General features: G+C 39.4%; 1 protein-coding gene across 2 annotated transcripts in view; it reads left to right on the top strand.

The window, feature by feature from the left end:
* The window catches only part of pde2a (phosphodiesterase 2A), a 236,914-nt gene that overhangs the window by 190,411 nt on the left and 32,338 nt on the right, over positions 1-14,165 (top strand). For both annotated transcript variants that reach the window (XM_015398005.1, XM_015398006.1), the window contains exons 3-9: positions 4,964-5,053; positions 5,357-5,445; positions 9,420-9,529; positions 10,167-10,222; positions 10,416-10,475; positions 13,155-13,311; positions 13,905-13,957. In XM_015398005.1, coding sequence (XP_015253491.1) covers positions 4,964-5,053; positions 5,357-5,445; positions 9,420-9,529; positions 10,167-10,222; positions 10,416-10,475; positions 13,155-13,311; positions 13,905-13,957 — 615 coding nt within the window. The remainder of the gene's footprint in view (positions 1-4,963; positions 5,054-5,356; positions 5,446-9,419; positions 9,530-10,166; positions 10,223-10,415; positions 10,476-13,154; positions 13,312-13,904; positions 13,958-14,165) is intronic.

Here is a 14,165-nt window from a genome sequence, read left to right as displayed (position 1 = left end):
AAATCTATGATACTGTTATTTCTCATGTTTTCTGTTGCTTTGTTATTTTAATCTATATGTTTTCCTTTCACTTTTACTGAAGGTTAAGTGCTTCAATTTCAGGAAATGGAAACCAAGGAACAAATGGTCCTGTTTTGTGCTTTAATGTATGTCAGAGAGAGGATTGTGCACTGACAAACAGGGAGGCAGGTAAATTAATGTAACAGATGGTTTTAGGTACATGGCAAGAAGAAGTTATTGGTAAAGGTCATAGGACAGAGTCTGACATTTACTGAGGCACACAGCTTGTTATTGCCGATAACATACATCCACAAACGGTGACGCACAGAGGATGGCAAGTTGGATCCTCAGTTCCCTGTGAGGAATAAACTGCAGAGCAGAGAGGATTCATGTTTTCCGCAGGTAAAATCAACCAACAATCCATTGTTATTTAGAGGAATTTGTGTGAGATCCGTAACTTAAAATGCAACACACACATGCCTTTATCCCGTACTTCAACAATACAGATGTTCATGCATGGGCTGGCATACTTCCAACTTCATTACAACGCGCTCTGGCAGGCTGATTGAGTGATCAAAGCTAATCGCATTTAATCATATCTAATCATATGTAATGACCGGCATCGAGTGCGCAGCCATGACAACACTCTCCAGTCTCCTTCCTTTTTCATATCTCCTCCTTCACATTTGACACTCCCACCACTATCCCTGCTGTCTAAGCAACCGCATCCCCCCCCCCCTTCTCTTCCACTTGTTACCCTCAGTCCAAATAAAATAAAAAATAAAAACGGAAGAACACAGATGGAGGAAAACCAGCAGAGAGAAGCTTTAAAAAACAGAGGTGACAGATGGACACCCGTGGAAAGAGCATGAAACCTCCAAACAGGCAGATGAACACTTTAAGGTATTCACTGTTAAAGAAGCCCAAAAGCTTTTTCTTTTCAATTTTGATTCAGAACACAGCCTTAAGTGCTGCCGGATGTTAAATCTTCATTTTTCCTTTGGTTGTTTTTCCTGTGCTTTGATCAGATTTTGAGTTCCCACTGAGATGTTTCTTCAGGCAGTGCTTACACGGGACGATAATGCTTTGTGATAACGCTAACAGGTTGGGATTTAAGTAGAACACACAGGGTGTAAAACTTCTCATGCTATGAATTTAAAGCTGTCACGAGAGACGTAAATCTATAAGGCTGGTCGTTTCAAAATTCCATTTTATATAATCAAAACACTTGCTTTGCTCTGCTAGTAGCAGATTTTTTTTTTATTTCCAGTACAGAAATGTAAAATGTCTAAGAACAAGGTAAAGTTTTATACAATAGAATTCAACTTTATTGTCATTAAACTTTCACAAGTACAAAGCAACAAAATGAACTCTCTGCATTTAACCCATTACTTTGGGGAGCAGTGGGCTGCCACTGTGTGGCGCCCGGGGAGCAGTGTGGGGTTAATAGGGTCATAGAATGATTATATAGGGTATCCGGTGCTGGTCCTTAAAGTATCTGAATAGGGCGTGTCACATTTGTTGGGCTGAAAATGGCATATTTGCTGTTCTATGTGCCCTAATGCAAGCCTGGTTATAAACCCTACAATGAAATGACAGGTATTTAGATGAGCTGTGCACTGATTGGGTGGTTTACAACAATTAAAGCTGTTGAGAAGGGACGCATCATAGCAACAAGAACTCACTCACTGAAACATCGAAATTGTTGATATGGTAGGGTGACCAGACGTCCTCTTTTTCCCGAACATTTCCTACTTTTTATACCTAAAAAAATATCCGGGGAGAATTTCAAAATCGTCCGGGATTTTGGTCGACTAAAGTGCAGCACAGAGTCGAAGCACACTGTGCATTCGAACTGGGAACCCCAGCGGATGGGGGCAGGGAGCCATCAGAGTACAGAGCGATTGAACCCAACCTGATGATGGTAGCCTGGACACCGGTGGCCCCGTGCTTCCCCACTCCTGCCACCCCTCCTCCGGCTGAGGACGGGTGGCTCATGGCTCTTTGGTGAGGTCCGGTCCGGTTAGTGGTCCAGCAGTCGACACTTCATACCCCCAAAACCCCCCTTCCTTGGGCCAGTGAACCAGTGGGCTGGTCTGTATGTCAATTTTGGGGCGTTCCGTAAAAGTTCAAAAAACCTGGATGACTGAGAATCTTCATCAGCATCAATTTTGGGGCGTGACAAAAGTACAGGCCAGAACCAAATAAGGCAACAACCCCGAGTTAACGTTTCGTTTGGATTTGCCTGTTTTATGGTGGAAGATTAGAGTTGTGGGATTTACAGAGAAAGGAGGTGTCGATGGGGTTTGAACTTCTCTGTACGTCTGTTTCACCCACTGAACTATTGTTATTCATCTATGACAATCTAAGCTCTGTTTTGCTTTCTATGACCCCTTTTAGGGTCATGCTCTGGGATCCAAGCGCAATGCCCTAACCACTTAGCCACCACTCCTCATAATTGCAGTTGCATTATTGCTGTGCCATAGTATACCTTATGCTAAGATTCTTACTTGTACATTTATTCATTTATTTCATTACCGAATGGTAACAAATCCATGTCATTGGTCCCACAATAATTGGCACTGCGTCATAGTTCTTATAAAATAAAATGAAGTGTAGTTTTTTTTGTTACCCTGAGAGATTACCCACTGTTCAGAGACAACACTTAAATCAGACATATATTTTCTGATCTTTACACATATATTATCAATTAAAAGCAAATAGTTATCTAACATAAATTTGTCCTTCTGCTGTCACAAAAATATGATAATAGTTCAAACAACTAGAAATGTGTCAAACAGTGCTGGAGGAGGATCTCAGTTTTTCTTGTCTCAGTTCACTGAGGAATTCAAGGCTTCTTACCCAGGGATGTCAATAAATATGGATAGTGCTGTATAATCTAGTTTTTTCGTTTTCTCTGAAGCAATAAGAACTCTGCTTCAAGGGAGAAGCCAACTACTCTCACTTTGTGGAATGATTATATTGACAAATTCATTAAATGGTTAAAAAGCTCTTGGATCACCCATCCTCTAAACGTTTCTGACATTGAAATCGACTGCAAGTCTCTCCCTCTGGCCAACAGATTAATGTGCAGAGTCAAGAAAGTGGCCAAGTCTTGAACTACCCTTTTATGCTCTCATTTCTTTACTCTTCATTCATCTCTGTGAAGTTTGCTCGCTCAGAACCAGTATAAACAGTCTGTCTTTTGTGCACAGAGCTGGCAAGCAAAGACAGCAAATTAGCATAGTAGTAGCTCGAGGGTCTTGTTTGGGACTATAAAGAGCAATAAATCACCTGTATTTTGGCAGGATTCAGATGTCTAAAGTTGGGGGTAAAAAACAAAAAAAACATTAAAAAGAGATGTAAGCGTAGTTTTTACATTTACAAACAACACATTCTTGGGACACAGACAGATAGATAAATAGATGTTTCAGAATCATTAAATGATTAGATGGTCACCAGCTGGGAAGTGGTTTTTAATGTTGTGTTGCAGCAAAGAGGTCTTTGGTTTATATTCTGGCCTGAGCTCTTCATGTAATTTGTGGTTCCTACCATGGTCCAAAAACATCAAATGGTTGACTTAAATTGCCATCAGCAATCATTGTGTGCAGCCACAGGGAAGTAGATGAAGCATACTATGCTGAAGGGACAATAAAAACCAGTCCAGTGTGTACCCTACCTCCTGCCAAGTTACCACCTGAGATGTGGGCAAATCCCCCCTGACCCTGCACAGTGAAGTGGATGGAGTAATGAATGATAAATAAAGAGATGGATGGATTGACTGATAAATGAGGCTATCAAACATGAATAATTTATTTTGCAGACATTGCAGGATGGGAAAAATTATCCAATTAACAAAACATGTTTATAAGACATAAGATTTTTTTATTAGTGCAAGGAGATAGCATCCCTATATTTCATCGCAAGAATTGAGTGCCTCTATGTCAACAAAATGCGGCAAATGAGTTTGTCCAAGTCTCATGTGATGTGGAGTAAATATTGAGGCTGGTGCATGTTTGTTTCCTTGTAACCAATGTTGCATTACCCTGAGAGAAGCATTTGTAAGGCTGAATGCAGATTTAGGGGAAAGGTCTTCTTGGGTTTTAGCAAACAGGTACGTGTGTTGCACGCAGGATTTTTTCATAACTTCTGTTTTTCTCCAAGAAAAAAATATGACATGTAAAATAAAAATGAATAAATGAGTGACAATCCCATAATTTTTTGTTCAGTCTTTTTTAACCCAGTTGACTCAAATGAATGACTTGCAGGTTAATAAATTCACCCACTGGATTCAGGTTTGGACAAGATGATATGTTCTAAAGAGTGGATTTGGATACCACTGTTTTAGTGCCTTTTTTATCAGTCTCAACCTTATCCTCATCTTCCCATTTTTGACTAAGACCTTGAGATAACAGAGCCTGACTCTTTTAGCAAATACGGCATGGCTTTAGGTTTAGGTCATCTTTAGTTTGGAAAGCTGTTTAATTTGTCGAATTCTAACTACAGCTATTGTAATTAGGATCACCATAGTTTCATAAACTCCAGGGTGAGTTAAGTGCTCCTATGAGAGCCGCCTGTTACTTCCCATGCACTTTAACTCCGTGAGTCAGCTAACCACCAAACTCTGCAAATGAATTTTCAAGTGCTTTGTTTTCGCAGATCCAAAACGAAACAGAGTGCTGAGTACAGTAAAGAGCTAAACTAATTCTGCTGTCTGAGTTCACTTTATGTTCTGAGTGCCACACTTGTGTTACCAACTGCAGAGCAGGATGCATTTAAGGAAAATACTTAGGAGTTCTTTGCAGCCTTGCAAAGTTATTATGGATAAATAGTTGTAACTGTGTGTACTTTGTACCTACAAAGAAAAACACAAAATGGCAGCCAAGGTCTCTGCTTATTTTTTTTTTTATATCATAAATAAACAGCCAAACACACATGTGAGTTTGTTTGTCTTCCTCTCTAGGATGCTTTGCTGCGGCTGGCAGCAGTTGTTGATGTACGCTCGCTCCGAGTGGCCCTGCGAGACAGCGTTCAGGAGCTGCTCCCCAGCACGGTATTTGCACTCCCTCCCTCTGTCCCTCACATACACACACACACACACACACAAATATAATTCACATTTGCAAGTGAACACAATTGAAGTTCCTCGGCTTATTACCTGGAAAAGAAATGCTCCCCATTAGTGTTCAGAATGATGGAGCCTGTTGTGTCAGTCTCGACATCCCTGTAGGGTGCATATAGGCCAAAACCCTTTTTGCAAATGCATGAGGCTCATTGCTCATTATATCAATTACAACCTGATTAATGTTTCAAGCTAGGGTGTGCATATGTCTCTGTGTTTGATTTCATATTTCAGGAGTGTGTGTGCATCTATGTCCTGGAAGGAGACTCCAGGCTGCTGTCTGATGACCCGCCGCACGAAGTGCCACAGGAGGGCAAGATCAGGTGTGTACAATTTGAGACTCACTACGATGAGCTGCAGATGTTTTTATTCTGATTTGCTGCTGCACTACCATCGAGGGCGCTGATACTGAGATAAGCAACAACACATGAAGTGGGAGGGGGGGCAGCAACTGTTTTGTCTACCTGAAAAGCAGGTGCCACTTGAATGAGCATGAAGCGATCAGACTGAAATCAGATCATCAACGCATGGATGGAGGTGTCAGAGAGAATGGGCCCATCATCTTTAGGCACAAAGACATTCTCTGCCTCTGATGTCTCATTGTTACCACCTCTCATTGTTCCTCTTCACTCTACTTCCTCTTGTTTTTTCATCTCGTTAAACATCTTCTCATCTCTTTGGCATCTCCAACGATCCTTTGTGATCTACCAGCCCATTCCAACTTCCTACCTCGCTGCCTGGCTCGCAGCTTGCCATGCTTTCCTCTTTCAAAGCTCTGAGTCGCATGTGGTTTGGTCTATCCTCTGCTTCTCTTTCACCTTCAGTCCCTCTCCCTGTGAAAGCGTTGCAGACCTAATCGGCCAGATAGCTGTGTCCCTCAGTCCCTTAGCGAGACACGTCGATCCCCTTCTCACCTAAGTGCTCTCTCTGAAGCTTTGCACATATGCTGCTGTGACTGCTGCCCGGAGGCTGGCAGAAAACAGCGCTACATTATTGATGAATCTGTCTATTTGTCAAACAAGAAGCCAGTTTCTGGCACATTGACACAGGATCCTACAAATGTGCAAAAAAAAAAAAAAAGCCCAGGCATCAAGTTTGCAGTATTACACAGGCTCATCGTCACAACAAACTTCTATTATTTCTGCATGAGTAGCTGTAATGCATGCATTCAAAAGGTTGCAGAAACATCTATACCTTTTCTCTGTTTATTTAAGCCTGTTATCAAGACCTTGACACACACGGCCATCTACCTACACACACATACACTGAAAGAACCCATCTGATTGGTAAAAGGCCATTTGACGAAAGCCTGATTCAAAGCCAACGTCTTATAAACCAGACCTTGACACTAACAAACCCTGTGCATGCTTTCAGCTGGGAGAACTTCAGAGACTGTCTTTCTTTTAAACCGTTAGACATCCGCAAGTAAATCAATCTATGACAACAAAAATGCTGTGCATTGAAAATGCACATAGCTGTTAAATATCTGCACTACCCTGTTAAAATCACAAACATTTTGCAATGCTCCTGCAACATTCCTGTCTGCATCTTATGCATTTAGCGAAGAAATACAGCTGGAAGACAGTAGGAGTCATGTTCTTGCCTTGTATTCAAACACAGCATATCTTTAAAATGAATACCTTACAAATAATTCCCAAAAACAGCCGGTTCTGCAGAATGTCAATGTTTTTAGACCTGTATGTGCACAGTATATTTCAGAGCAAAGCCAAGCACGAAGTCAATGGGCTCTGTAGTCCTCAAGTCAGGATTGTCTTCAGACACACATTTTGTGAAGAGCATAGACACATTTCTGCTCTTAGAGGTGTCTGGCTCTAGAAACTCAGCAATCAGAGGCTAGGAGCCTTATGACTTAAGGTGAACAAGAACAAGAGTTATGCAGGGAGGGGAGAACCTTCCAGAGAGACAACCATCTTTGCAGAAACTGATCAGACAGTCCTGTGTGGGAGAGTGAACTTAAAAAAGTTACTCTTTTGTAGAAAAGAACATGGCAAGCTATCTTCGCCTTCCAGAAATAAACTGGGAGAACTCTCAGAACATGAGACAAAGATTCAAGCTTTTGGCTGGAATGTCATGTTTGGTGGAGACCAAGCACCATTTATCTTATGGCTAATAGCATCCAGACCGAGAATTGTTGGTATTGGCATCATGCAAAGTTGGGGCGTTTTCAGCAGCAGGAACTTGGAACCTAATCAGGATAGAGAGAAAAGAATGAGGCAAAGCACAGGGATATTCTAGATGAAATCCTGTTCTATAGTTCTCTAGACCTCAAGACTGTTTATCCTTTAATAAAGACCCCACACATAAGAATAGAATAGAATAGAATAGAATAGAATAGAATAGAATAGAATAGAATAGAATAGAATAGAATAGAATAGAAATGCATTGATCTTGCTATGGAGAAAAATCATTTGTGACATCAGCTCTTTTAGACAGTAAGAGGTGCACAAAGGAGAACATGAACGTATATACAGTGCATGCAGATATAGACAGTGGATGGTAAAATATAGAGGAGAGATTTAAGGTGACTTATATATACAGTATCTTATGTACAACAAATTGGTAGCAGGTAAAGTGTGGTTTCTGGTTTGTTAAATAAATAAATAGTATAAGTTATTGCAGTGTAATTACACCAGATTATAGTCTAGTGGCATTGTAAAGTCTGATGGCAGCAGGGATGAATGACCTGCGGAAGCGCTCCTTTTTACTCACAGGGTGTTTAATTTTGTTACTAAAGGAGCTGCTCAGCTGCTCTACAGTCTGGTGCAGGGTATCAGAGGAGGAATTTCATCACAATTATTTGAATGTCCTTGGATGGTCCAGCCAGAGCCTACACCTGATTGTAGATCTCTCAACAGATCTGAGATTTAGCTGAAGAGAGGCTGTAGTTTCCATCCAGTCTGATGAAGAATAGAAGAAGAATAGGCTAACCCGCCCAAAGACTGATAAACCAACTTAAAGCTTCCAGAGTAAAATTCTAAAGTTTTGGAGACTCTCATTAACTGTAAGCCAAAAATGATTAAAAATAAATAACAAAATAAAAGCTCTCAGAAAAAAAAAATACTCTGTGAGTAATATATCGTTATAATCTTTATCTATATATTTAATTGTACAGAGATGCACCTTCATATGGGCGGGTATTTATTAAGACACTGGGTCGATTGTGCCATTTCCTACTAATGTGGTCCAATTTTTTAACTATAGATGGGCTCTTATTACTCATAGTTGCTCTCGTGGAAATGAGTCTTTATAGAAGACTAAACAAACAGCAGTTAATTTAGCAGTCATTTAACTAAGGATAACATGGTGACCATTTAGTGTTTAATTCCATCTATGCCCACTCAGCTATTGACATATACATCCAAAGATGGGGTGTTGAGTTTAAATCGCTAAATGTATGGAAAACCCATAACCTTTATACCAGATCAGTACAATCCTAAATCTCTGTATCTTTCTCAGTGCTGCTAGGTGTTTTTTTGAATTTTACTGTGGCCAGTTTGTATCTGCTCCAGGGCTGTGCTGGAGAGTTGCTTTGAACAGATGCATTACAAAAAGGTCAAATGTATTTGCCACAATAGAATATTTTCTGATTGGAGTGCACCATTCCTCAGTGAGCTGAAATAAACACTTTGAAATCAATGCACCATGCAGAGATTTTGCTGCAGTGGTTTGGGGGGATTTCAGACTCTGTGAGCATGTAATGGAGTGACTGCTGGCCTGGGTGTGTATATGTGGGGAGGTGTGTGTGTTGGTGTGTGTAGGCTTGGGTGTGTGAGTTTCTGCCAGAGGGCTTAGCTGATTATTATGTGCAGCACATAGGTGTTGAATTTACCTGTGTGTGCTTGAGTGAAGCTATTTAGATTTCTTATGCTTTTCGGATCCATATTCATGCCAGTCTGAATGAGGTGTTTTAATGCATCCGTGTGTCTGAGAATAAAGAAACCTTGTCTCATATTTATTCCAAACATATTGCACGTCTTTGTGGGCATCACACCTGGCTGCCCATCCGCCTTGCTCTCCACATGAAAAATATCCTTTATCAATGGATAATAAGTCCATTCACCAGTCTTTTTAGTTCATTTGAATTAATGAAAAAAAATTAAGTCTGTTTTTTTAATATTGGTGATTGTTTTTCCATTTGCAATGAATACCTTCCAGAAGGCTTGCCTTGCATATTAGTCTCTGTAATGTCTGACAGACCTAAATTAATTTAGACTAATGTCACGCACGTTATCATGTTGCTCTAATCTGACTCAGCCTCATCCTGTGTCGGTCGTAGGAGTGCGGTGGAGCAGCAGAAGCGCTGTCAGTGCGCTGGCTTCCCTCCATCCGAACTGCCGGAGAAATACAGGATCTTCCTAGCGGCGCCGTTACCGGCACACAGGAGAGGTGCGGCTGAATGTTTTATGTCGGGTCCATGCAGGAAAGAAGAAAATGTAATTGTAGGTCATTCTCTAAGAACATGTGGATTAAGGCGAAGCAAGCAACAGGTTAGGGGAAGATGGGGGGAGCAGTAGTTAGCAAGAAATGGTAAATTCACTGAGAGAAAGGTATGAGCACAAAGGACACTTAGAGAGGCAGGAAAATGTTTTGATGAGGAAAAAAGAAAAGGAGAGGAATTCAATCAGACTCATTATTTCTTGTCAGATGAAGGAATTCAGAGAACAACCTGAGGAATGTGTGAACAAAAAAAAAAAACATATGCAAAGCCGCTTTGTGCTGTGGGAATAAATACATAGCAATGAGTGTGTAATAATTATGCAGGAAAGAGTTTGTGTGCTTGTTTTATTGTCTGGAGTAACAACCAGCATCTCATTGTTCCTGTTAAAATGAAAAGAATAAACAGCCTTACTCAAGGACATTTTAGATGTATAATCTTCATGTTTTGTTTTTCTTTTCCTTTTTACTTTGTTCCTCTGTTGTATTAAACACAGAGAAAAAAATATGCATAACATCTAAACAATCTTGCAATTATATTTTAGCTGTTTTTTTTAACTCTATTATATTTTATCTTATTATCTTACAGCTCTTGTAATTCCTATCTTGGATCAGGATCACAGCAAGGTTCTTGCCGTCTTACTGGTGAGAAGAATAAAAAGGAATCTAATGCGGCAGATTCAGCCTCTATTTTGTGATAAAGCACGTTATTGGGCGCTGATTTCATTTAAGTTAACATGCCCCTGCACAATGAATTCTGCAGAGACATTAAAGCCTGCATTGTGATTTTGTGCTGCTCTCTTCTCACTGGTGGTGTATCTGTCTCCATGTGTTGCAGGTGGGATGTGGCCCGCTATCAGATCAAGACGAACTGCATCTGAATGTGCTGGGAAAACACGTAAGCTTTGCTTCCCTCCATGTTTCATGAGTGAACATGGCAGCATGAGCGGCAGTATGTTGCTGGAGGCGTTTTCTCCACAAGGTTTTGCCATATTGGCTTTTTTTTAAAATACAGTGCAGCACAAGTAAAGAGTAAAGACTGCCAGCCCTCCAGACATTAGCCTTTTACCTATTTTTCATTTTGATGAATCGTGTCATCATGTCACCCTCTGAGGCCAAGGCCATTTTTAAATTGCTGTTTTGATAAATAAACTTTTCCAGTTTGTCTATCATTTAAATAAAAGTCCTAAAAGCACTGTTGAAATACAAGACATATTAATTTTATCAATAAAAATAGATTTTCTATTGGAGTTTTTCTGTTATTAATTATTATGTATGCTTGCACACACAAGGATATTTGAAAGTAAACTTAATTTTCAGCTTTTTAATATACAATAATTTACAAGCTAATTTAGACTAACAAAGTTAGCCCAGATCATGATGCTGCCACTACAGATTTCACTGTGGAGGCCTCTGGCACTATCCTAGTAAAACTGTCTTGTCTTTTCCTAAAATCAGTAAAGAAGAGTTATAGAAATGCCACTTTTGTTGCATCTTTTCAGCAACTATGAGTTAACATCTTCAATTCCTCAATTCCTTTACTTTTTTTTTTGCACCATTCTGTCTTTGATTTGTTGTAACTTTTCTACTAAATTAGATAGCTGAACTTTATAGTGCATTTGATTCTGGCAAATTTATGGCAGGTCTGAACTTTAGAAGAGTACTGATGAAACAGTTTTAGTTTAGAGGCTATTCAACCTGTATTAAAGGTTTTTTTTATTATTTCTAAAGAATCTTTGTTAAGTTAAACCATTCAATTTTATATCAGATCTTCATTCCTTTTAGTGTAAGGAAGGCCACCCCCCCACCCCGAAGGTCAAAGCTTTTCCCCATTTTATTTCCTCGGAGCAATCACCCTTTAAGTAACACTTTTTATCATAGTAACCGGCTCTCAAACTTGAACCACCGGTATAACATATTTATTTTTGGTTTTGCATAGAAATAGTGGAGTTACAGAACTGTGCTCATGACTGGAAGTCATCGCCAGGCATTAAAAGGAATAAAGAATCAGCCCTGTTCTTCTACGTCAGTGATATCAGGAAACTAATGTCACATCAAATTGGTGTCTACCTGATAGGTCGTGTAATCATCAGATGTCCAGGCCCTTCTGCAAGCGTGCTGCTCACTCTTAATGCCTTTATTGTAGAGATCTGCCTTATTTGATCAAAATCTGGCCCTTGAGAAGACTAACTGTATTATCATTATCTATGTAGGATATTATATTTATAAAGGCAGCCTCACATTTTTCCATTCTTACCTCGTCATCCTGTGACTAACACAGTGATGATGATTATTTTTATCCACACAAAAAGCGATGAAATTAAAACATGAGAATCCATAGCTTATAGCATTATAATAAGTGTAGCAAAGACTGTTTATCATCAATTGGAACGTACACCCTGGGTATTTTAGGGTTTAATAATTTTTTTATGAATGATAAAGATTTAGAATAGGATGAAATTTTTTTTAGATTAAAATAATTTTCTTAATCTGTTTTTTATTTCAGTTTGTGCTGAACAAACCTTAGTGGTGCAATAAATTGAGTAGATTATATCAAATTAAAAAATGTGTTACCCTTTTTGTTTTTAATGGTTGGATATTGGTATCACCAGCACCTAAAGGGACAGCAGATATTGGCTTGTTTGTCAGCTTGTTTTTTCACAGTATAAAACTACTACTGTTTGATTACAATAATAAATGTTACAGTTTATTTTTTTGATGTTACATGTAATGGTAAGAAACGTTTAGAAATGCGTGAATCCTTGGAAAAAAAAACAAAAAACGGCAAAATAATGCATCGAATTTAAATTTTGTATAAAGAAATATTCAATAAATTAGAATGTCATTTCAGATAAGCCTTGTCTGTTAGATTAAAACTCTTTTTTTTTATTTAAGCAGGTAATAAACATACTTTTCACTGAACCCAGATTTCTGTATTAAATTTTTAATTATAGCTCCTATGCAATAGTCTTATATTAAATATGTTTTCATAACTGTAAGCTGCAAACCGTTATGATTAGCAAAAAGTCCAAGAAACATCAGCCCCTTTCTATTATTCTTTAACTTACTGAAAAGAATTGCTGATATAAATACTTTTCAATAGCGTTCAGATTTTTTTAATGCAACTTTATTAGTAAAAAATAAAACACATAGACTATTGACATTTTACAAACAGGTTCAGTTGATACGATTATGTGGAATCCATTTTAGTCCCAATAAAAATAAGGTTGATCAGTTTTATTCTGATAAAATCACAGAACAAGAAGATTCAGTCCAACTTGTCCCAATTGTTGTACTCAAAGTCATTTGTGCAAATAAGGTTAAATGGTAGGAAACTTATCTAAGGAAATCCATTTGGTTGCATTGGGTGGTTGACTCAGCTCCAATCCTTCATTCAAAGCAAGCTTCTGGCAACATTGGTAATAGAAGCAGGAAGGAACATCCTGCAGAATGTGGCTGATTCATCTGCTACAGCTGGTTTGAGCTTACTTAGAATCACGGAAAACTCAAAGTTCGGTACCTCTTTTAGCTGAATTTGCTTGTCTATGTTTCTGTTTTTTTCCCTACGGCAATGCAGGCCTCAGTGGCATGCGTTCGCATCCAGGCTGTGCAGGCGTCCTATCAGAGGCCTCCTCTGAGCCCATCTCCCCTGCAGTCCCACAATGCTCTGCTGCACCTCAACGTAGCCGAGCAGGACTACTGCGAGCTGGACCGCAACATTCTGCAGCTCTGTGGTATGCCCACAGCATCCCCACTGACGCACACAGTCACACCCATGAATACACATAACACCTAGTCTTTCATTCTGTCTGCTATAGATACTTTACATTTCATGGAAAGCAGAGCACTCATACAGTGTCACAGACGGAGGGTATGTTAATAGAGTTAGACCCAGGGAAGTTCTGTGAATTTAGATAGAGTCTAAAAACAGAATGCTTTTTCACAACATTGTTTAAAATCTCATGCATAATGGAGGTGGACTACCTCCCACTGTTCCTGCACACATACATAAACATTGTTTACTCTCTAGTAATTATCGATAAATACGAGTTGCTTTTTTCTTCCCAGTCCTCGCTGCCTCTGCTTCACTCCTGTGACCCCCCCTCTTTCCTGCTGTCCTCCTATGTATTCCAGGCAGCCCTCCATCCCTTGTCCTGTCTTTGTTATTAGTCCCCCATGTTAACGTCCTCCTTTCACCCTTCCACGAACTCACTGTCTGAGTGCTCCTCTCTCTGGATTTTTCTCTGTCCACTCGCGTTCATGATCTGAATTCCCACTCCTGCCTGACATCACTTTCTCTCTCTTTCTTTTTACTTTTTTCTCTTAGGTGAGCTCTATGACCTGGATGCTGCTTCTCTCCAGCTCAAAGTCATCAATTATGTAAGTAGTTGAGATCACTCACACTCTTACTCTTACAAGTACATGCCAAACATCTATACCAGTGACTTGTTATTATTATTTTGTGACAAAATCTTTAGACTCAGACAAACTTTATTGATATTTTGTATACGCCATACATTTTATCACACCATTACTTAAACAATTAGACAATAGAACAACACCTGTATCTATCTATCTATCTATCTAT

The sequence above is a fragment of the Cyprinodon variegatus genome, unplaced genomic scaffold, assembly GCF_000732505.1.
Source record: "Cyprinodon variegatus isolate N-32 unplaced genomic scaffold, C_variegatus-1.0 Scaffold903, whole genome shotgun sequence".
Taxonomy (NCBI): domain Eukaryota; kingdom Metazoa; phylum Chordata; class Actinopteri; order Cyprinodontiformes; family Cyprinodontidae; genus Cyprinodon; species Cyprinodon variegatus.
Note: the sequence above shows the minus strand (reverse complement) of the source record. Positions and strands in the feature narration are given on the sequence as shown.